Raw genomic sequence first — 20931 nt, 5'->3', positions numbered from 1 at the left:
AAATACCAGTAGGACATGACAAACATGGAGGTGCTAAAAACACACCACAGAAATATGCTTTGAGAGATTGTGGCAAAATCTTGTAGGCAGTCTTTTGGGAAGGAAAATTACCTGAAGGCCATAAAATGGCACCAAAATTATGATGTTTCCTTTCTGTCTAATAGGGTTTCAGTGAAATATGAAACAGAAACCTGATATTCCTATTAATATTTTTAGCAGTATCACATAGAGTGGATTCATTACATAAGTTCAAAGATGCCTAAAGAATGAGGTAGGTAACAGAGAGTGGCTGGATTATTTTTTTTCTTCTTCTATTGCAAAGTCTGTGTGCAATGGTAGGTGCTTCGCATGAATCAACCCTTTTTTTAAGCTTGTTGGTTATGTTTCCTTTTTAAATGCTTGTCACATCTGGGTTCAGATGTTTAGCAGTGTTGAGTACATATGAATCTAGCAAAGGCTTTTTGGAGTTGTGCTTGAGTAACACTTTCAAATTCAAGTTTATCCTTTTGGACATCCCCAGATGGGCACTTAATACTAGTGAGATGTTTTTCCATGAATTCTATTGCTTTATCTCTTCAATTGTAGAAAACAGCAAGGATGTGAGGAAATGGATGGGAGCGTTCAAATAATTTACAACAGAGAAAGCACAGAATGAAATGAGACGTATTAGAAACTGATAGGTGCTCAGTAAAGGAGTTTTTGGTGTTATGCACTGATTTTTTTTTTTTGTATCTGGGGAACAGTGGGGTCTGTCAGTCTAGTACTTTCCTGTACCATAAGGGGACAGAATTGCAGTTGTTTGGAAGACCTTTATTTTGGCATTTCCTGACTAATGTGTTTTTTGACTTAGCAGGCTTAATATGACTTTCTCTCCCTTTCACAGAGGTGACCAGAAATGTAGGCAGTGTGCAGAAGTCACTAAAGGCAAATCTGGAGTTAATCTACTAACTTGGCAGTTGCACTGGGCACTTCTAAGCATTGAGTTTGCAGAGGTTTACAGAGAGATGCAGATTTATGGGAGAGAATAAACTACTAAGCTTATTTGCTTATTATTCTATTATTATTATTTTCTTTCTGAAAGCTTAGTAGACAATCTGGCCACTTTGAAATTTATCAAGGATTTCATTTCAGATTTCAAAACTTGTTTCTGACTTTGCTTAGTTTTTGAATAAGATTTGGAAAATAATTTGGAGTTAAATAATTTCGGAGCAAACAAACAAGACCCAAACCACAGAACAGAAAGACACCCAAACCAGTCCCTTGACATCACTGATAAAAATGGGGTTTCTTCATTGCTTTTTGTTATAATTTCTGTTGGGCCACTTTTTCTTTCTTGAAATACAGGTATGCTAATGCTTGCAACTATATCAGGCATACACAGCTATTCTTCTGGCCTGCAGCTAGCATCAAAGCACCTTCAAGTATTGATTGTCTAAGCTAAGACAGTGGTAACGAGCTGCTGTGACAACTAGAGGTGTAGTGAGAATGCAATTGCACATATATACTTGTAAATCTGTGCAGAAAGTCCAGTGCTATCAAAACTCGGGCTGACTTCACAGATGTGGGTGAACTGTACTGTGTATGTGTAGATTGAACGTGTCACAAGGGAAAAGGCAGTGCAGTCCCCTGATACCTCTGAAAAGAGATGGTGAGGTCTGCTGTGCCAGGAAGATTAAATAGCTCTTCATAGTGAAAGATGCTGTAATTTTCCCTCACTCCTCTAATTTTGTTGTTTCCTTAGACTGCATCCATGGAGCACATTCAGGGAGCTTGGAAGACTATCAGTAATGGTTTTGGACTCAAGGATTCTGTCTTCGATGGCCCAAACTGCATTTCACCAACCATTGTCCAGCAGTTTGGTTATCAGCGCCGAGCATCTGATGATGGCAAAATATCAGATACTTCTAAAACCAGCAATACCATTCGAGTTTTCTTGCCCAACAAGCAACGTACAGTGGTAAGTCTGTGTTACCTTGATGGAAGAATTGTGGTACTGTTTGCATTGCTAATGCTATGACGTTTATTTTTACTATAGAAATGCCAAGCTTCACGAAACCTTACTTGTGTTCTTGAATATGTTGTCATCAATTTTCCAATTCTTGAGGACACATGTTGTAAGCTGTATGGCTGTATTTTGAGACCTAGTATTTCTCTACCATGCTGCTGTATTTTTCTAGTGTGCACGAGCAAGATATGTTGATTATATATTCAACATTGAAAGATGGTATTTGCTGATGTAAACAGTGATGCCTGTGTGTAGTATCATACAGTCATTTCTACCACCGTTTCATTCACTTGAAGTATGCCCACAGGAAAGCATGGTAATTAGTGTTCCCTCAAGAAGCTTCACTTCTGTGAGATTTCACAGAGCTGAATACACTAATAATAACTAAAATCTTGATCAGAGCTCTCTGGAATATAAATTCTTTTTTTTTAAACTTAGTATTTCCATTTGCCTGCATTCCTATTGTTTTTGTAGCCTATCTCTGTATATGAGCTTTGTATAGATTTGGTTTACAGAAACTTAGTAGCTGTAAGAAATGAAAGTAATGAAATGGCCTTAAAACTTCCTTTGCCTAAGTGCATGGTAGCAGAAAACATGCCTACCTGACAGGTTGGCTTAATGTGCAGTGACTTAAATTGGAGGGCACAGAAGTTTGTTGCATAATTTGGACAGTTATTTATTTATTTGTTAATTTTAAAAGTCATCAGTTGAAGAAAAGGGGATGAGGCATAATACTTTTCTCCAAAGAAGCTTAAATTAATGATACCATCATGCAGTACATTTCTTTTTCCTTTGCACACAGGTAAATGTGCGAAATGGGATGACCTTACATGATTGTCTCATGAAGGCACTTAAAGTAAGAGGTTTGCAGCCAGAATGCTGTGCAGTTTTTCGTCTTGTTACTGAACCAAAAGGGTAAGAGTCCATAATGTTATACATGAAACTATCAACTAGAGAATTTAAAAATCTTATTTCTAGAGTAGTGGCAGTAATGCTTTCTTTCCCTTTTTTGCTAATTTCTTTTGAAAATGCAGATTGTGAACACTTCATGTTGCTTTCTTTACCCTCTGCTAGCGCAAATCCTTAAACTTCCTGGGTATTACTTTTCTTCAACATTTTCTAAGTATTAAATGTGTTCAGAATGAGGGCTACATGCAAGTGCTTGTTGCATCTTTAAGCTTTTCTCATACTCTCATTGAAATGATGTGATATGCCTTCATATCTGAGGTACAGTTCTCATTCTGCGTTTGTAGTTTATAAACCAAGTTGACTGAAGATCTCTGTGCTCAATTTTAAGGCCCTGCATTCCTCTACAAATTTTCAATATTTGGACTTAAAATCTCACTTCAGATATTCCTTATTTTTTGTAGGACCGGGGATGCTGCTATTAAATACCAAATGATTCTTTTACAAGCTGAGGGAGTGAAGGTATCTCATGGAGTTAATACATTTAACTTCACACCTCGAAAGGCGTGGGCTTAATGCTCCTTTAAGCCTCAGTCACAAGGCAATCATTTGTGGTTTCACAGCTCTGTATAACTGAGTCCATTCTGAGGTCACAAGTAACTTTAGTGCTGAAGCATGTAATACAGCTTTCATGTCACTAAGTCATAATTCATAATTTTTTGTTTTGTTTTTTTTGTAGCTCCTAGGTTGATTACTTCAAATAATCCATATATTCAAATGACTTGTTTAAAACAACAAAAAGAGTTGAATTGCTATGCTTTAAAGTCACTTCTTATCTTTTTTTAAGTTAAAGATACTGAACTGCAGATCACTATAAGAGGTTAGCTGTGCTTTTTTGTTCGTTTTCAGTTTACTCAAGAAAGCTCACAAAACATAGATCACTGATTAGGTGCAACTTCTTACCTCCTAAGTAAATCTGTCCTGCCCACTTTTTCTTTCTTTCAGTAAAAAAGTGCGTTTGGATTGGAACACTGATGCTGCCTCCTTGATTGGTGAAGAACTGCAGGTGGACTTTCTTGATCATGTTCCACTCACTACACACAATTTTGTAAGCTTCTCTCCTCTTGTGTATTTTGAAATAAATGTTACTAGTTGAACGACATATTCAGTCAAGGGATGTTATAGGAGTACAGAGGCATTCTAGCTCTGTAAATATGGGGGATGGAATTTCAGAAGTAATGATTTTTCTTCCTCCCCACTGCTCCCTGTTAATTAAATTGGCTAAATATCAACTGGCAATGGAGTGTCAGAATTTTATTTATATTTCACAGTTTCTAGATGTCAGAGACTTGAGAAGCTCACCTTTACATCATCAACACCCCGATGAACATTTTTATTAGTTGGGATTATATAAAGATATATTTCTGTAACTATTATATTAAGATACCAGGTCTTTAGAGTTCAGAATTGGGAGGTGACTTGCATTTTCAGTGTTTATCTGATTAAATAAAACACTGGATAAGCTCAGCAGCCTTATGGTTCTGTTGGCAATTGTACTGAATGTGTAAACATGTTGTCAATTTTTTGCAGTAACTGAAAATAGCTTTGCTTATACTTAGCAGAATTAGAAAAATACAAAATAAAATTGTTTGCAGTTTCTTACAAAGCCTAATATTTTGCTGAACTGGAGAAAATTCAGACTTACAGCTGTTGTGTATGATAGAGTTCCATTGTAGGAGGAAAGCCTTTCATCCATCCATTTTAATGTCTTTTTTTTTTGGGGGGGGGGATTTCAGAAGCTTTAAAAATATTAGATGTCATTTTGAAAAATGGAATTTCCTTAAACTGCTTTATATCCTAAGAAAATGATTTCTTATGTTAGGGTTATTGGTTACCTATGGGCTCACAACAGATACTGTGATGAATAAAGAAAAAGGCATGATTCTTATGATCTGATCCTCCTTCACTTCTGATGATACCAACTAGAAAAAAAAACCCCAATTCCCACCCAGCTCTGTCACCTTACCAAGTGCAAGATGTTGCTTTTGAGTCTGATGGAACAGATAATTTTACGTGGCTTTTTCTTTTCATTTTAAATGATTAGGCAAGCAGTTCCCTAATTATTTGTAAGCTTTTCCAGATTTCCAGCCAAACAAGAAATACAAGAAAACTTGTGTAACTTTACGTTCAGTAACATCTTGGGGGCACTGGTAATATTTTATCATTGTTTTTATTTATGTCAAGCTCTAAAGATGTTCATCTAAGCTAATTAAGAGAATCTTGGATTAATCATTAAATGCATTTTCTAGGCTCGGAAGACATTTCTAAAGCTTGCTTTCTGTGACATCTGCCAGAAGTTCCTCCTAAATGGGTTTCGGTGTCAGACGTGCGGTTATAAATTCCACGAGCACTGCAGCACTAAAGTTCCAACCATGTGTGTCGACTGGAGCAATATCAGGCAACTCTTGTAAGGACTGTTCCTTTCTAATAGCAGTAGTAGCTCTCTTGGGCTCTGGTGGTTGTTCTTTGTTTTTAAAATCTTACCATAGAGATGATTTGGATCTTTGGGAGGTGTAATCATGTTCACCAGTTTACAGAACACATGTATTGATTTCATAAAGCAGCCAGCAATGACTGTCTGTTCCCAGGAGAAGAAGGCCAATTGCATGCATTTTGTTAGTGCTGTGAATTTCAGTATTCTCAAACAAACGAGTGTACTGAATGATCAGGCAGGTGCTATAGTGCCCTTCTGATTCAGCATGGGAAGGCATCCTAATTCCTCTTTTATAATACTTCAGTTATAAGAAAAAAAAATTCACGACTCAGTTGTTTTTACCGGTTGGAAAGATGAATCTTTCAGGAGTATCAGTGCTTTTGATAGGCCACTGAAAATAATGGAATGGTGAGAAAACTGATGAAGGATGATACTTAGAAAATACTGATTAGAGAAAGTTGAAAATCGCTGATAGAAGTTCTTATATGCAAAACAGTTGAAACCTATGAATGTGTTTGTATCTTTATTAGTGATTGTATTATTATGTTTTTTAATAACTGAACTTGCACATGTAGTTATACTGATGAGCAATCAGAATTTAGGATGATTGTGTCACTTGATGCTACCAGAGTTTAATAAAAATTAAAAAATGCTAGTCTCAAATATTCTGTTGAGGAAGTCTGAAGTCTTGCAGATTTGTATCTGAAGTCTTAATTTTAGTCAGAACACATGAAAATTCTCCTTGAGAGTCTGATGATGTAGTTTTTAGTTGTACCATACAGAGAAAAAACGTTACGCAAATACAGGAACTGGGGACGTGTTCATGCAGAGCAAAAGCCCTTTAAATTCTCAGTTTTAAGAGCATTGTACAGGAGGTAGTGTAGCAGTTGAAATTGTAATTGTTTTTGTTGATATTTCAGATTGTTCCCAAATTCAAATATCAGTGACAGTGGTGTCCCTGCACTACCTCCCTTGACAATGAGACGGATGCGGGAGTCTGTCTCCCGGATACCTGTTAGGTAAGCTAGTATTTCCTGTCATTTCTCTTTTGGGAAATACACTTGTTTAAAAACAAAAAAACCCACACTCCCAACTCCTTGAAAGTAGAAGAATATAGAAGGTTGAGAAAAATGTGCAAGAAGGCAACAGAACTTCATCGTAGAAAATATCTAGCTTCATTTCTTACAGCTTCAAGCAAAGCATCAATTCTGGAATTTCTGTTTTTAAATTTTAGTCTAAAGATTTTAAGTGAGGATATAAAGTTTTGTGGAGACCTTTGTTTACCTGCCTAAGAAGAACTGGTATTGGGTGAATTTTATTTCATCTGATCATGTAGCATACATGTAAGGGTTTATACCTTGCTTTTTTTTTTTTGTGTGTGAGTCACATGCATAAACTAAAATAACATCCTAAATTATGACTATAGGTAAGAGATTAAAGAGAGCAGTGGAAAGAGAAAATAGGCTCCCTTTATAGGAAGTCCTGAGACCTGATTAGTAAGAACATTTCTGCAGTTTTAATGCTAGAATATAAATGGCTTTCCTTCCAAAGCAGCCTGTCTTCTGATGATAATTTGTGCCTATATTCTTTTCCTTGAAATTTTAGAGGCTGGAGAGGGCAGGCCATCTTTTGTTTTTTTTCCATCCCTTTGAAAAATGTTGACCTGTTCAGGAATGAGGCACAGAGCACCAGAGTAGCTGACTTGCAAATGGTTCTATTTATTTATTTATTTATTTTACTGGGAACTACATCAGTAACTGATCTTACATTCCTTCTCTTTGCCATGTTATTCTATTTCTAGTGTTACTGCACAATGACTTAGTGATTAGTTAGCTGGTTGTTTTTGTGAAGGCTGTCTGGTTTTGGTTAAGCTATTTGTGTTATTTGGGATAAGTGAAGTTTGATTAACATTAGCTGTGATTTATAATTCTTTGTTGATCTGGATTTTACTGTTGGCCTCCTGCTAACTGCTGTTGGGTTTCATGACTTCCTTGCTGGCTGTTCTGTGTGAGAAGTTGAACAGTCTTGCAAACTTCAAAAACTTAGGGCTTAGCAATAAAAAAGTACCTTTCAGGCTATTCACTTAATAAGCCTGAAATGAGAGGTTTAAATTTAACTGCTAGAATTAATTAATCCAACAGAGCCTGTAATTTATCAATATATTAAAGATGATTTAATGGGGACTGAGGTGAACTGTGGCACTTTTTATAATGGCAGAAACACACTTAAACATGTTAGATCCGTGTGCCAAGTTTTTAAATTTATTTCCTAAGTTAAAGAGTAAATGGTTTGGCTGACCAAATAGTCTTAGTTAGTATGCAAATCTCAATGTTTCCCGTGTTTCAAACTTTGTGTATATTACTGCTTTTGGTAGATTACACTGAAGAGTATTTTTCTGACTGCTAGAGGGGGGGAAAAAAAAATAACCACAAATTTCTCTCTTTTCTTCTTAGCTCCCAGCACAGGTATTCTACACCTCATGTCTTTACATTCAACACATCAAATCCTTCCTCTGAGGGCACCCTTTCCCAAAGACAGCGATCTACATCCACACCAAATGTCCACATGGTTAGCACTACAATGCCAGTTGACAGCCGGATAATTGAGGTAATATTAATGGGGATGGATTATCATTCAGTTACACTGGATTTGTGACTGGCTATCTAATAGTCACTGGTTGGTGTTTTTTCTTTTCCTGTAAATCATGTAGTGTTTTCCTTAACGGACTGTGATAAGAATATATAGGTGGCACATCTGCCTAGAAAGTTAATAGCTCATTCTCAGTCTTTACCAACTTCAGTTAAGTTCTAGGTAGATTTCAAAGTCTTTGAAGTCGTGAGGAGTCGTAAGTTTCACAGATGTGAAAAGAGAACAATTTCAGCTTGTCTGAACATATGTGTTATTTGAGATATTTAAGAATGTTCTTTGAAACTTAAAGATTTGGATTGGGGGAGGGGGACTGATGGTTGTTTAAAATGAGACTAGAAGTGGAAGTCTGCTTGCAAATTCTCAGAGTCTGAATGCTCAAATCAAAGCTTACTGGCAATATGCTGTGTTACACCCTTAGAACTGTGGCTCATGGGAAAGCCACCTGTATCTGAAAATACTTCTGCTGTTACTTGATTGCAGTAATCCCTTTATTTATTATTTGTTAATTGATTTTTCCCCTTAGCTTGGATCCTTACACTGGAAACAATGAGTTTTTGGAAGTGAGGCCTTAAGAATCCTGTTTGTTTGTGTAAGGGAGTGATTTACAGGAAAGGCTTGCAGAAAGAAAGTGATGAACAGCAGGACTTCAGAGAGCACCCTGTATTCCCCTCTGCTCCTCCTGGAATAAGTTGAAAAGTCCTTGGCCAAACAAAATCTTCTGAGTTCACTTCTTCTGAGTTCACCCTTCTTATTGCTTCAGCTGGTAGCTTGTAGGCTTCTATGAAATGTAAAGATTCTCCTAAATGTGCCAGAGAACTGCTCTGCATCTTCAGTGGGGTGAAATGAAGTGCACTGCAACCCTGTGACAATTTTTTGGTTAGAAGCATTGTGGTAGCTGGATTTTATGGGGAGAGGCACCATTCCTTACAGGCTAAGATTGTCTGCTCCTCCCCCCCTCCCAAAGAGGCTTTGAACTATTGTTTTCTACAGCACAAAAACAAAATGAAGCCTTACGGAAAGAGAAGATGAATTATTAAGCTTAGTGGTGTGATAAGTGTTTGAGATGCTGCTTTCTTTATTCTTTATGCATAGTGGTAGAGAAAGAAATGCTTTCTATTCTGCCTATCATAGCGAATCGAATAAAGATAGCTGCCCTGTTTTAGAGGCAGTAGCTGCTTTTTCAGTAGACTTTAAAGAAACAACCAGACACAGATAGTGAGTACCTTTAGGGATGATATGAAAAAAGTCACCGCAATAAGGCAATTAATCAGTCTGAATGCTCCTGTAATTTTTTTTGCTTGAACAAGAATAGTTATTTAAAAGTTTCACTGCACTTAATTATCATATGCCAAACAACTTTGGTTACTTTTTCTTTCATTTATCCTAATTTCATTTTTAATTTTTTTATACTTCCTCTTTCTGTTATCTCTTACCCTGTTGGCATAGAATAACAGCCTGAATGCTTCTCCCAGTTCCTGGTGCAGACGATTTTGTTTGAGGGGAAGAGTAGGTATTTTCTTGGTGCCTTTTGTTTTCTTGTGATTAACAGGATTGCTGTAACTTGTAAGCCATGGCAGTGTCCACATGAAGTGTTTAATCTGGCGCTGATTTAATGAAAATCTTTATAGCATGTTTGTACATAAATACTGAGGACAACACTTGGAAGAGGCAAATTGATCAGAGTTCATTTTTAGTTAAGACGGATGAAGCCATACTGCTGTGATATTTGTTATGCATTTGAACAGGCTTGGATTAGGATCTGCTTGGTCACACAGCTTTTGAGGTATAAAACATTCTGATATATCTGTTGTGTGACAGTCTTCCTCTGGAAACTATTCTGTTAAATTTAACCGTGCAAAAGTGTGGATTCAGAATATGATGCACTTCACATCAGAGCAGAGGTGGCAGAATACAGCACTGCTGTGGTGTCATTTGTGTTGGAAGAAAAACTCTGAAGAACACTTTTTGGGGTGCATTTGCTGTAGGAGCCATAAGAAAAATATTCAAACCAGAACTGAAGTTCAACAGATACTTTTTTTTTTTTTTTTTTTCCCTCAGGTAGCAATTCCTTGAGAATTAAATATGAGAGAAATTGAAGATTATTTAGTGGTTCTTTGCCAACTTGCTTGAAAGAAGTTACATTCTCAGGCCAGTGTAGAAAAAAACACCAGTTGTTATTAATGCAGATTCTTAAAAAGACTTACAGTCCTCAAACTGGACAAAGGTAGTAATTTGCAAGAGTTCTCTAGTAGTTTACGTAGATTTTAATTCACTCAGGCATAAAGTAGAGGAATTCTGCAAGAATATGCTATTTAGAATTCAAGCCTGGGAGAACACAGCTAACTAGCAACAATGATGTATTCCATAAATGAATCATTAGTAAGGAAATTCTGGGCTAATTTGAAAGCCGTACAGTGGAATATAGGCTTGTCCTGTCCTCCTATGAAGTCTTACATTTATTATTCTACTAATTAGTTAGAAAGTTTGAATTGACTTCTATTAACTTTGACAGTATTTAACATTTCTGTAGTGCATGTTCTTGCTTTGTACTTATACAGTACCTGGATATTTTACGTTTCCTGTATGTACTTTGGGATAATGCATAGCAGGTGAGAAAAGTTGTATAGTCATGTTTGTCAGAGCTTAGTTTATCTTGTGCATGGCTGTAGAGTTGTGTTGTAAAGTGCCTGTGGCATGAGGTGAGAGTTGTTGCACTGTACCAAGTAGTGAGCTGTGTCAGAACATGCTTTTCAACCATCATCAAACTTCTGTGGAAAACACTTGTTTTGAAATGGAGATGTTTTTGTGTTAGAGCACAAGATGTAGTCTATTATGTGTTGAAATACCTCTACCACATTATTTCTAAATGCTTATTGACCTGGAATATTTTAGAGGCTTTTAAAAGTTTTCCTACTTAAAATCCAGAACCTTTTTAAGTGGCTGTCCCCTGGAGATACAGGGCCATCACAGGAGCTATGTTCAGATCAAACAAGCATGAACAACAGTGGAGGGATGGGAATGGAGACAGTATTTCTCATGTTTATTCTTGTTCCATGTCTTCTTCCCCCTCTTTTTTTTTTTTTTTTTTGTAGTAATACCTTTTAATATGCTGTAAATATTTTTAATGTGTTGTAAGAATTTGCCAGTTGCATGGGTTGTTTTGGTTGTTTTTTCAGTTGTTTTTTTTTTTTTTTAAAAGCAAATATTATTTTTGTAACCAAGCTGCTATCTTTTAAAGGGATTTGGTCAATAGTGTATGACACTTGGTCTAAACTGTCAAGAACTATTTCAACACATTTATTTCTGCTTGTTTATTTGCACACAATCATATGCTTTATTAACTATGTTGGTATTTTCTCTGTTTTAGGATGCAATTCGAAATCATAGTGAATCAGGTATGGCTTCCAAAAATAAAGTAATGTAATTGTATTTTGTGTTTATTTTATGGTTTGTAACTTCTTTTTCTTCTGTTTTCACATACAAGCTTCACCCTCTGCTCTGTCTGGAAGTCCTAACAATATGAGCCCGACTGGCTGGTCTCAGCCCAAAACCCCAGTCCCAGCCCAGAGAGAGCGAGCCCCTGGGACAAATACACAAGAAAAAAACAAAATTGTAAGTATTTTCAAACCACTGTGTGTAAATACATTCAATGTGTTCAAGTAGGATGAAATTAAGGATTGTTGGGATAAAGATCTGTACTTGAAAGACAATGAAAGCTGATGGAAATCTTTGATTACTCTGCACTGAATGTGTAACAGTGATACAAATCTAACTTGGGAAAGACAGCAGTACTGCCTTATGCTTTAAATTCCTGGAAAAACATTTGGATTTAAAATCAATTTCAGACACAGTTCTGAAATTATTTTTCAGTATAGATTCAAGGCTTACATTTCTAAATATTTAAGGGCTGCATCTTTTTATTCTTTTTTATATCTTTATTATATTGAACCTCCTTATTGCTTTTTGAATTGCACTGCCATGGTTTTCATAGAAAATGCATATGTCATCACATTGGTGACAAAGTTGGTTAAAGAGTCTTGGAAAAGTCAATTTAACAAAATGGCAACTTTTCCTCAAAGCTTTGATTTTAAACATAGAATAAGAAATCAAAAAAACAACGAATAATGTCTGGATTTTTTTTAAGTTATTTTGTTTTTTAAAAGTACAGTTGCTCTGTGGGACTCCCAGTTGTAAATCACATGGATGTTTGAAAATTCTGCTCTCATATTTTTTTAGTTTATTGCTTTCAAATATATCAGAGTTCTTTAACTTGAGCATTGTGATTTTTTTTTTTAAAGTAAGTTTCTTAAATATTTAAGATATCTTCAAATAATTCAAGAATCCCCAATTATTCATTCCTCTTATGATCTCAGATCAGAGTTGATATCTCTAGAGCAGAATTCAGTGATATCTTCATAAGCGCTTAGAGCCTTACAGTGAAATGTTTGGCTTTCTTGTATGGGGAAAAAATCGTTAGGGAAATAATGAAATAGGTGTTTTTTTTTTTCCTGAACACTGTTAATAAAATAAATACCATATGTATTTAATATTTTCTTTTGTTGCAGAGGCCTCGTGGACAAAGAGATTCTAGTTATTACTGGGAAATAGAAGCAAGTGAAGTCATGCTTTCTACCAGAATAGGGTCAGGTTCTTTTGGAACTGTTTACAAGGGCAAATGGCATGGTAAGTTCTTCACAGCTGTTACTGTCTTCTCAAAATGTTAGTACTGTAGAAGGACAGTAATGCAGAAAAAAAAAGTGTTTGAATGGTGCTGCTATGTGATTATCTACCAGCAAAAGAACTAAGTGAGAAATACAGATTTCCTAATTTTTGCATTGAGAAAATTAAGGCACAGTGCCAGTGCTGAAATCTGAATCTCACAAGTGCTGATTCTGTCTCCATCCATATGCTGAATCCAGCATCATTAACACCACGTTGTAAATTTTCACAGCATCATGTTAAATTGTTTACTTTCCTTTTTTTATTTTGAATATCTGTCGTTTAATTAGCATACTTGTACTCAAGGTGGCAGGGAAAGAAAGTAAGTAGAAATTGTTTTTATGGTGGAGTATTTCTAATTAAACAAATGGTTGATGTGAGAGTTAATGAGAAAAAGTTTCTGAGGATTTTGAAAATAGGCACACTGCAGAATTAGGCTCCAAATTCAGGGTGTCCGGTTTTAAACAGAAACACAATTCCCTTCAGGCTCTAATCTAAAAATGAATGTGAGTTTCTTATTAATGTGTTTCACCAAAATGTTTGCAACTACTCTTCATGTATCAAGAACTTTGATGTTTTAAAGAGGAAATGGAGCTACATATTAACAAACAATCCTTAGTTGTGCACATAGAAGGACTGTACAGCTATCACGGAATTCAGTGTAAATAGGATTCAGTATCACATTTAAAGTCACTGTACAGAGTTCTCCTGATTGCTGGGGAAAGCTGAGGTTAAACTGCCAAATAATGACAACTTGATCTGATTTTATAAACCTAATTGATGTTAGCAAATAATTGACACTTTTTTTAATGGTATTGACATTCTATTAAAAGAGAAATAGTGGGAGAGCCTTTTGTTTTGTTTTTGTTTTGTTGCCATCATTTGTAGTGTGGTCTTGAAAGATTGGAAAGTAGTTCTTGTTTTTTCTGCTTAGAACTGAAGACATGGGGAGCTCATAGTGCACAAATTAACAAATTGTACCTTTTTTTTTTTGGTAGTAAGTTATTCTAATAGTATAAATACAGCAATTAAAATGTCTTGGTGAAGTTGAAGGAAATTAATTGAAGTGGGGCAGATCGCTGCAAACTTAAATTGAATTTCTGGATTGGAATGGAGGTGTCAGATCTAATATGCCCAATGCTGAAGGGCTGTTTGAACCTTTGGAGAGCACCTATGGAAGGCCTGCTAGAGGATGTGTACAACTGTGTATAACCTGTGTTAGGTTTCCAGTAAACTTCCTTGACTTAGCCTTCCCAAATAAAAATGAGATGGATAGTGTCAAGGATGGTCTTGCTATGAGGAGTGCGTGTCTTGTTGAGTAGGTATCTTGCACTTCCATATTTTTCCAGATTGTTCTGATGGTTAAGTACTAATTTTAATATTTGCACCACTTCTGTTACAGACCTCATTTGGATCCTGTAGTGTCCTGTAGCATGCTTCTAAATTTAAAAGGAGGAAAGAAAACCAAGGCAGTTTAAATGGGTTGGAAGACTACCTATCATAAACACTCACATTTCCCCTTTGACCCTGGTAATCAGCTCTAGGTTTTTGATGGTTGGGGGGTGGTGGAAGCTAATTGTCTTCAGATTGCTGCTAAACAAAACAAGTGCTATTGTTTATTTATTTCTGTAGAGAAGACTGCTTGGAGAATGCCATTGAGCTTAAAAAAAGTGGCATATGATTCAATAAAAACTTGAGGTTAAAAACATCTCTTAATCAGTGGAGCAAGGATCATAATGGAGGCTATATTGAAAAACAGTTTGAAAACATTTGGCTTACAGTCAGTGGATGCTGCATCCTTGTCTTGTATAGCTCCTAGCAATATGCTTCTAATATTGACAGACCTTTGATTGGTCTTGCATTGTACATAAACAGTAGTTGCAGTAGGAACCGGCCCCTTTTAAGCCTGATTTGATCATCATGTGAAACTGGTAGTCCTTCTACCTCTTCTGTTGTACTGCTCTGATATGTGAGCAGAGATCTCTTAAGTTATAAAAACAAAAATACCCAACATCTTCAAAAACAAGCAAACAAACAAAAAAAAATACCAGACCTTTGCATACTGAAAATGGGAGATGGTTCCCTTTAGGAAGATGCTGAAGGATGAAATAGGAAGTGTGTGCATTTATTGAAGTTAAAGGAAAATATAAATGTATTAGAATGTGTTCAGTGTTTGTGAACTTTCTGACTTCAAATTACACAGCAAACTAAACAGCTGGTAACTACAGTGGGAGATGCTGCAGTCTCTGTCAGAGTACTTTCTCTGAATCTTTCAAGTACCATTTACTTATCCTTTCCATACTTTGCAGCATTGTTTTTAATTGAGCTGTCAGTGTTGCTAACAAAATTAGTTGATGGTAATATTCTAGAGACGTGCTAACATTTTTCAAGTCTGTTTTTGAAAAGAGTGATAGTAAGAAGATAAAGTAATTGTAATAGCAGGTAAATCTGTCCTAGGGATTTTTATCTTAACGTAAGCGATGGCTCTGTAATGCTAAGTGGCAGCAGCCTTTACATGGTGGGATAAGGATAATTGGGAATAGAGAATCTCTGCAATTTCTCTTATGTGTGGACTAAGATTAAGTTTCAGTTTACTTAAACTCCTTTTATCTTCCTGTGGCAGTGTCAGGGCAAGTTGATCCACTTGTTGTAAATATTCTGTCTATCCATATTAATTTGGTGTTTACCTCTTTCACTGAGGAACTGGTGGGTCTGGCTGTTAGTGGTTACTTTTAGAACAGTCAGCTTCACTCTTCTATCGTACCTTTTATAATTTGGTTCAATTCTACTGTTTTCTAGATAGGGGAAGCATGGTGAAAAATTAATGACTCTTACTGTTCTCAAATTCAGGTAAATGAATTATGTGGTCCTGCAGAAGTTTATGGTCTTGGTCTGTTCACAGATTACTAGGGGCATTCTGTGCACAAACTAGAGTTTTTATGTATACTATGTACTAATGATTTTTGGGAAGAAATTGCATTGCTACTAAGTTTAACTATAAATGTATTTTCAGGGGATGTAGCAGTGAAAATACTAAAAGTTGTAGATCCAACCCCAGAACAGTTTCAGGCTTTCAGAAATGAAGTGGCTGTATTAAGGTGAGTTTTGTAGTTTCTTTGCTAAATTTTGTTATTTGAAGCCACAGCATTTGCCTGCAGACTAAACTGCCTTGCTCAATAGTCTATACTTAATAGGCAGCAAAAGCAGATCTCCAAAAAATAAAAATAAAAAAGAGCATACAGTGCTACTTGTAAATACTGTTGTAGAGCTGCAAGACAGCAGTGATAATTCAGTGGTTCTTCACTGAGATTTCTGAAAGTTTTTTCATTTAACTGATATTAACATCCGCAATCCCTCAGGTCATGTTTGGCATATAGGAGAAAGTGAAGATCAATTAAATCCTGCTGTAATTCTCATCGCCAGGCAGAATACTTGAGCTGCACATCTTTTAAGTTTGCAACATAAGTCCCTTTTTTTAATCTAATCTCTGATCCACGTATTTTGTTTTTGAATACTGGTTTTGTAATGTCCAATTAAATAACTGTAATTTTAAAATGGAATCCTGAAATTGAACCTATATAAAAGAATTATATTTTTTGTTACAGTTTATAACAACCCTTTGGTTTCCTGTTGGGATTCAGTCATTTTCAGCTTTCAGGGTCATTTCTGTTACTCCAGTCACTTCTGTTAATGTCACCTGCGAGTATGACACGGCTACTGATTTCAAAAACAGTGAATTCATTTTACAGCATTTTTTTGTTCACTTTGGCTTGAAAGCTGAAATATGTCGCTTCAGAAAAGAGTGCATTTTCTAAAGAACACGAAAACATTTTTATAAAGATACTAATTTCTTTTTCTGCTACTTCTATTAGGAAGACTCGGCATGTTAATATTTTGCTCTTCATGGGCTACATGACTAAAGATAACCTGGCCATTGTCACACAGTGGTGTGAAGGCAGCAGTCTGTATAAACACCTGCACGTTCAAGAGACCAAGTTCCAAATGTTCCAGCTCATTGACATTGCTCGGCAGACAGCACAGGGAATGGAGTGAGTAGGATAAGCAGCGGTGTCTGTGCCTGTTTTATCTGTTGGAATGATGTTCCCTTTTCCTTCCCCAACCCCTAGTATGTGCTACTGCTGTAACACTGCAGTAGGTCAAACTGGTATAGTGAGTCAGGAGTTAATATCTGAGTACAGATGCTGTGAATGATGTCTGGGGATGAATCTGCCTAATATTGCAGAACCTCTTAAACATTATTTAAGTCTTTGCCACATAGATCTAAACCTCAATATCTGGTCCATGTTAAAGGACTGTTAAAGACTGCAATGTTAAGCACTCAAGTGACAAAGATTGTAACATCTTTAATTAAGCACCTACATTCCATCTTTTTGTATTTTTCCCATATGGAATCTTGTCTTAATTAATGGTAGACCACTACTCATGTGGTAAACTGATATCAGAAGGCTAAATTTGTATGAACAGTATCCACTTATGTCACTTTTCTGCTGCTTCTTTCACAGCTATTTACATGCAAAGAATATCATCCACAGGGACATGAAATCCAATAGTATCCTTTCCTAATTTCATCTCACTGTGACATGAGAGTGATTTGTTGTTAACTTGGAGCTTTTTCTGGGAGAGGGTGGGGGCTGTGTGTGAAGTAGCTGTTCTAAATGCATGTAACAAAAATGAGTAATTTCTTGTGATGAATACGAAGTTACTTTTAGCAAGGTCTTTCATAGAAGGTATTTGCTTTCTTAAAGAACTGCTGTTATAAAGGTGACAAAAAGAGAAGCAGCATTCTTCAAGTGTGACTTATTTTAATTGAATAGTATTAATAGTGGTGTTACGATATTATGTCTCTATTACCTAGATAGCGTAGTGGAGAGAAGCTTTCTGTTTGATGAGGGATATGTGTGCACGTCCTATACTGTATCCCATATATTTTTAATAAATTTAAAACATCCTCAGAAGACAGGCATAAATAAAGCCAGAAATCTTAATTTAAACTCAAGAAGAAGGAACATTCAGTATTAAGTAGATAGGTTGCATACCTACATTTTTGTTAACTCTGTTTGTATGGATGCTGTAAAATTGCTTTTTCTCTAAGATACAACTTGTAGCAGGTAAGACAAACAAAACAAAAAACCAAACCCAGCAATATTCTTGGGTAGTTAACTTGGATTTCTGATAACCGTAACCAGACTCTTTGTAATTATGTCAGAAAATTCGGAACTATTCATTCAAGTTTTCTATAGAATTTCTTTAACAACTGTTTAGATATATTTCTTCATGAAGGCCTCACAGTGAAAATAGGAGACTTTGGTCTAGCAACTGTAAAATCCAGGTGGAGTGGATCGCAACAGGTGGAGCAACCCACTGGTTCCATTTTGTGGATGGTGAGCAAAGTATTTTGCTGCTGTGTAAATAGTTTGCTTTCACTCTGTTAATACATGTTTTGTTGGTTGAATGCAGTAATTTTGCCAGAGCTTTACATCTAAATGACAGCCTATGTTGTTAGCTCTATGCAGACGTTTATTCCAATTGTAGGATAAGTTAAAACTGAAGAATAAAGTGCTGGAGTGTCTGACTGCCCAAAAGTAGGCACTTTTCAGCAGTGTTTTCTCCTGAGTTTTTGGAGTTCTAAACATACATGGCAAAGGCTGACAAGGGCTGTAAGTAGCACTGCGAGGAACTGTTCCAAGGGGAGAGCCTTTTTCCTGTAGTCATCCCACCTTTCCCCAGAAGGGTTCTTCTCAACTGCAGAGCAAGCAATGGTCTTGAATCTGCTTAATGAGCTTTGTGGAATGGGGGAACCCTGTCTTTGTTGGCTGTCTTCATCTTTTTATCTCTTCTTCCTCTGCTCCCTGCTGAGGACCTGGCAGCATTTCTTTTCATGCATGCTTGCTGATCTGGCATTCAGCAGCTTTATCAGGTGGATGGGAAAATACAGAGAGCTCTCCTTAAAGCATGGGAGTGAGCACAAGTCATCAGTGGAACTTGATGTGTACCAAGCTATGGTTGTTAGCACCGCTGCTGTACTGTACTTTGTGGGTGATCGTTGCAGTAAGCTTTGAGGCAACTCAGAATTGTTGCAGATCAATGTCAGTTTATGTACGGAAGTTCTCAAGTCATACAGGAAATTTTCTGAGGGTTCTTTGGAAGTGTTGTTATATGTATCTCTACATATATCCTATATGTGCATTTACTCATTTAGTAAGATGTAGAATAGCACTGACAGGACTTCTCCAGTGCCTTAGAGGAGGTCCTGAGGTTTCCATCCTTTGTTCACTAATCACTGATTGACTCCTCTTGGCCTTCCATTTTCCTATTCACTTGTCTTTTCTGTTTCTTAGCTTGTTAATACCACTTTTCACTAATTGCTTTCTCCTTCTAAAGGCACCAGAAGTGATACGGATGCAAGACAGTAATCCGTTCAGTTTCCAGTCAGATGTCTACTCCTATGGAATAGTACTGTATGAGCTAATGACAGGAGAGCTGCCATACTCCCACATAAACAACCGCGACCAGGTAAGAGGCGGTCACTTAAAATGCTGCATGTTGCTTCTGGGTATAGTGTGTTGTATTTTCCTCAAGAAATGTAGAACAGATGCAAAACAAGAACTGGAATGCTGTTTACAATATCGTTTGTTTCAGCAGTGAATGTGTTGAATATTTTCTTGAATACTGACAGTAACTCAAGGAAAATACCTCGTGCTGCTGTGCTTAGTTACATCAGTGAATTATATACTTGTTTATAATCTTTTATAAACTTGTATGTAGGAAAAATTTCCTTCTGATGTTAAATATCTATTCATAAATCAGCAAAGTTAGATTCCATGCTTTTTACTAAGCAAAAAAAGAAGTGGCTATTTATTATCTTTCAGTATTAAATGTTAGTGCAGAGTTATTTCATTACTGAAAGCCGCCTTCTGTAGAGTACGAACTGTTACAGCTTTCTGATTGCTGCTTTGTTGCATTCTGCTTTTTGTTTTTAAATGAAGATTGAATAATGAGCAGTGCATGTGTCTGCATGGGGAGAAACCATTATCTTTGCCTCTGTGCTTTATAGTCTGTGCTGGACTAAAACAGAAAATGTTTTCCATCACTAATAATATCACTTAGTGTTTGTCTTAACCCCTTTTCCTTTATGCTGCAGTAGTTACATTAGTCATGATGATCACTTTCAACTCAATATAAATCTGCTTTGGCAGTTGTATTTACTGAGATACCTGAAAATACAGTTCTGCTGAGCAGTAACACTATCATGCCAAACCCTGACAGCATTATGGCTTGAGCTTGCAAGTGCTCAGATTGAGGATCATTTGTCACCTGTAGTCTTCAATTGAAGGAAATTGCCATGTCACATAGTATGTCCTGTTCTTTTCTGACTGTAATAATGCCTTTGCATCTTGGGAGTATTATAAACCACAGTGTCACTCTGATTTAATTATGTTCTACTTTATACAAAAGCAAGGCCATTGTTTCAGGTAACTGATTTGGACTAATGTACAAGGCTCTGCTGGCGTGCTTGGCTTTGGCACTCACATTTAATGACTTTGGGACATCAAAGTTTTGAGCGAAGCAAGTTCTTTGGCTTCAGTTCTCTGCTACCTATTGGCTGTTCTTTTTTTAGATTATTTTCATGGTTGGCCGAGGATATGCTTCTCCAGACCTCAGCAAGTTGTACAAGAACTGCCCCAAAGCAATGAAGAGGCTTGTAGCAGATTGTTTGAAGAAAGTTAGGGAAGAAAGACCTTTGTTTCCGCAAGTAAGTAGCTTTTTTCAGCATGTAACAACCCCTAAGTATTTTATAAATAGCCAATACCACAAAGCACCATAGGTAGATAAAAATACATGTTTAGAAACTGGAAGTAGATGCAGGAATGAAGTGTAGCATGCTTCCTGGTTCTGTTTAATCACACGTGCACCTTTAGTAACCCAGCTCCCTTGTGCGGTTCCTAATACTGATACACAGGATTCAGGTACAAAATAGTTAAAAATAATACCCTTCCTGATTGAAGCAGTGTTGGATACCATATTGCTCTATAACATCAGAGCACTTTGCTGTAAAGACAATTCCTTTTTTTTTTTTTCCCCACATCTCTGTACAAGCAAACAAAATTCACAAGGGGTATTTAAATTCCTATATCAA

General features: G+C 36.4%; 1 protein-coding gene across 6 annotated transcripts in view; it reads left to right on the top strand.

Annotated features, from left to right (window-relative positions):
• Positions 1–20931, top strand: part of RAF1 (Raf-1 proto-oncogene, serine/threonine kinase) — a 69745-nt gene that overhangs the window by 47170 nt on the left and 1644 nt on the right. For 4 of the 6 annotated variants that reach the window (XM_010718435.4, XM_085235584.1, XM_085235583.1 and 1 more), the window contains exons 3-18: positions 1742–1957; positions 2808–2920; positions 3917–4019; positions 5221–5378; positions 6326–6424; positions 7859–8012; positions 9501–9560; positions 11422–11449; positions 11539–11666; positions 12620–12737; positions 15787–15871; positions 16646–16822; positions 17297–17343; positions 18057–18175; positions 19176–19307; positions 20413–20547. In XM_010718435.4, the coding sequence (XP_010716737.1) occupies positions 1751–1957; positions 2808–2920; positions 3917–4019; positions 5221–5378; positions 6326–6424; positions 7859–8012; positions 9501–9560; positions 11422–11449; positions 11539–11666; positions 12620–12737; positions 15787–15871; positions 16646–16822; positions 17297–17343; positions 18057–18175; positions 19176–19307; positions 20413–20547 (1863 nt within the window). In that variant the 5' untranslated portion in view covers positions 1742–1750. The remainder of the gene's footprint in view (positions 1–1741; positions 1958–2807; positions 2921–3916; positions 4020–5220; positions 5379–6325; positions 6425–7858; positions 8013–9500; positions 9561–11421; positions 11450–11538; positions 11667–12619; positions 12738–15786; positions 15872–16645; positions 16823–17296; positions 17344–18056; positions 18176–19175; positions 19308–20412; positions 20548–20931) is intronic. The other 2 variants (XM_085235586.1, XM_085235585.1) reach the window with 2 other exon arrangements.

The sequence above is a fragment of the Meleagris gallopavo genome, chromosome 14 (assembly GCF_905368555.1).
Source record: "Meleagris gallopavo chromosome 14, MGAL_WU_HG_1.1, whole genome shotgun sequence".
Classification (NCBI taxonomy): Eukaryota; Metazoa; Chordata; class Aves; order Galliformes; family Phasianidae; genus Meleagris; species Meleagris gallopavo.
The sequence above is the reverse complement of the archived record's forward strand: the minus strand, read 5'-3'. Positions and strand labels throughout refer to the sequence as shown.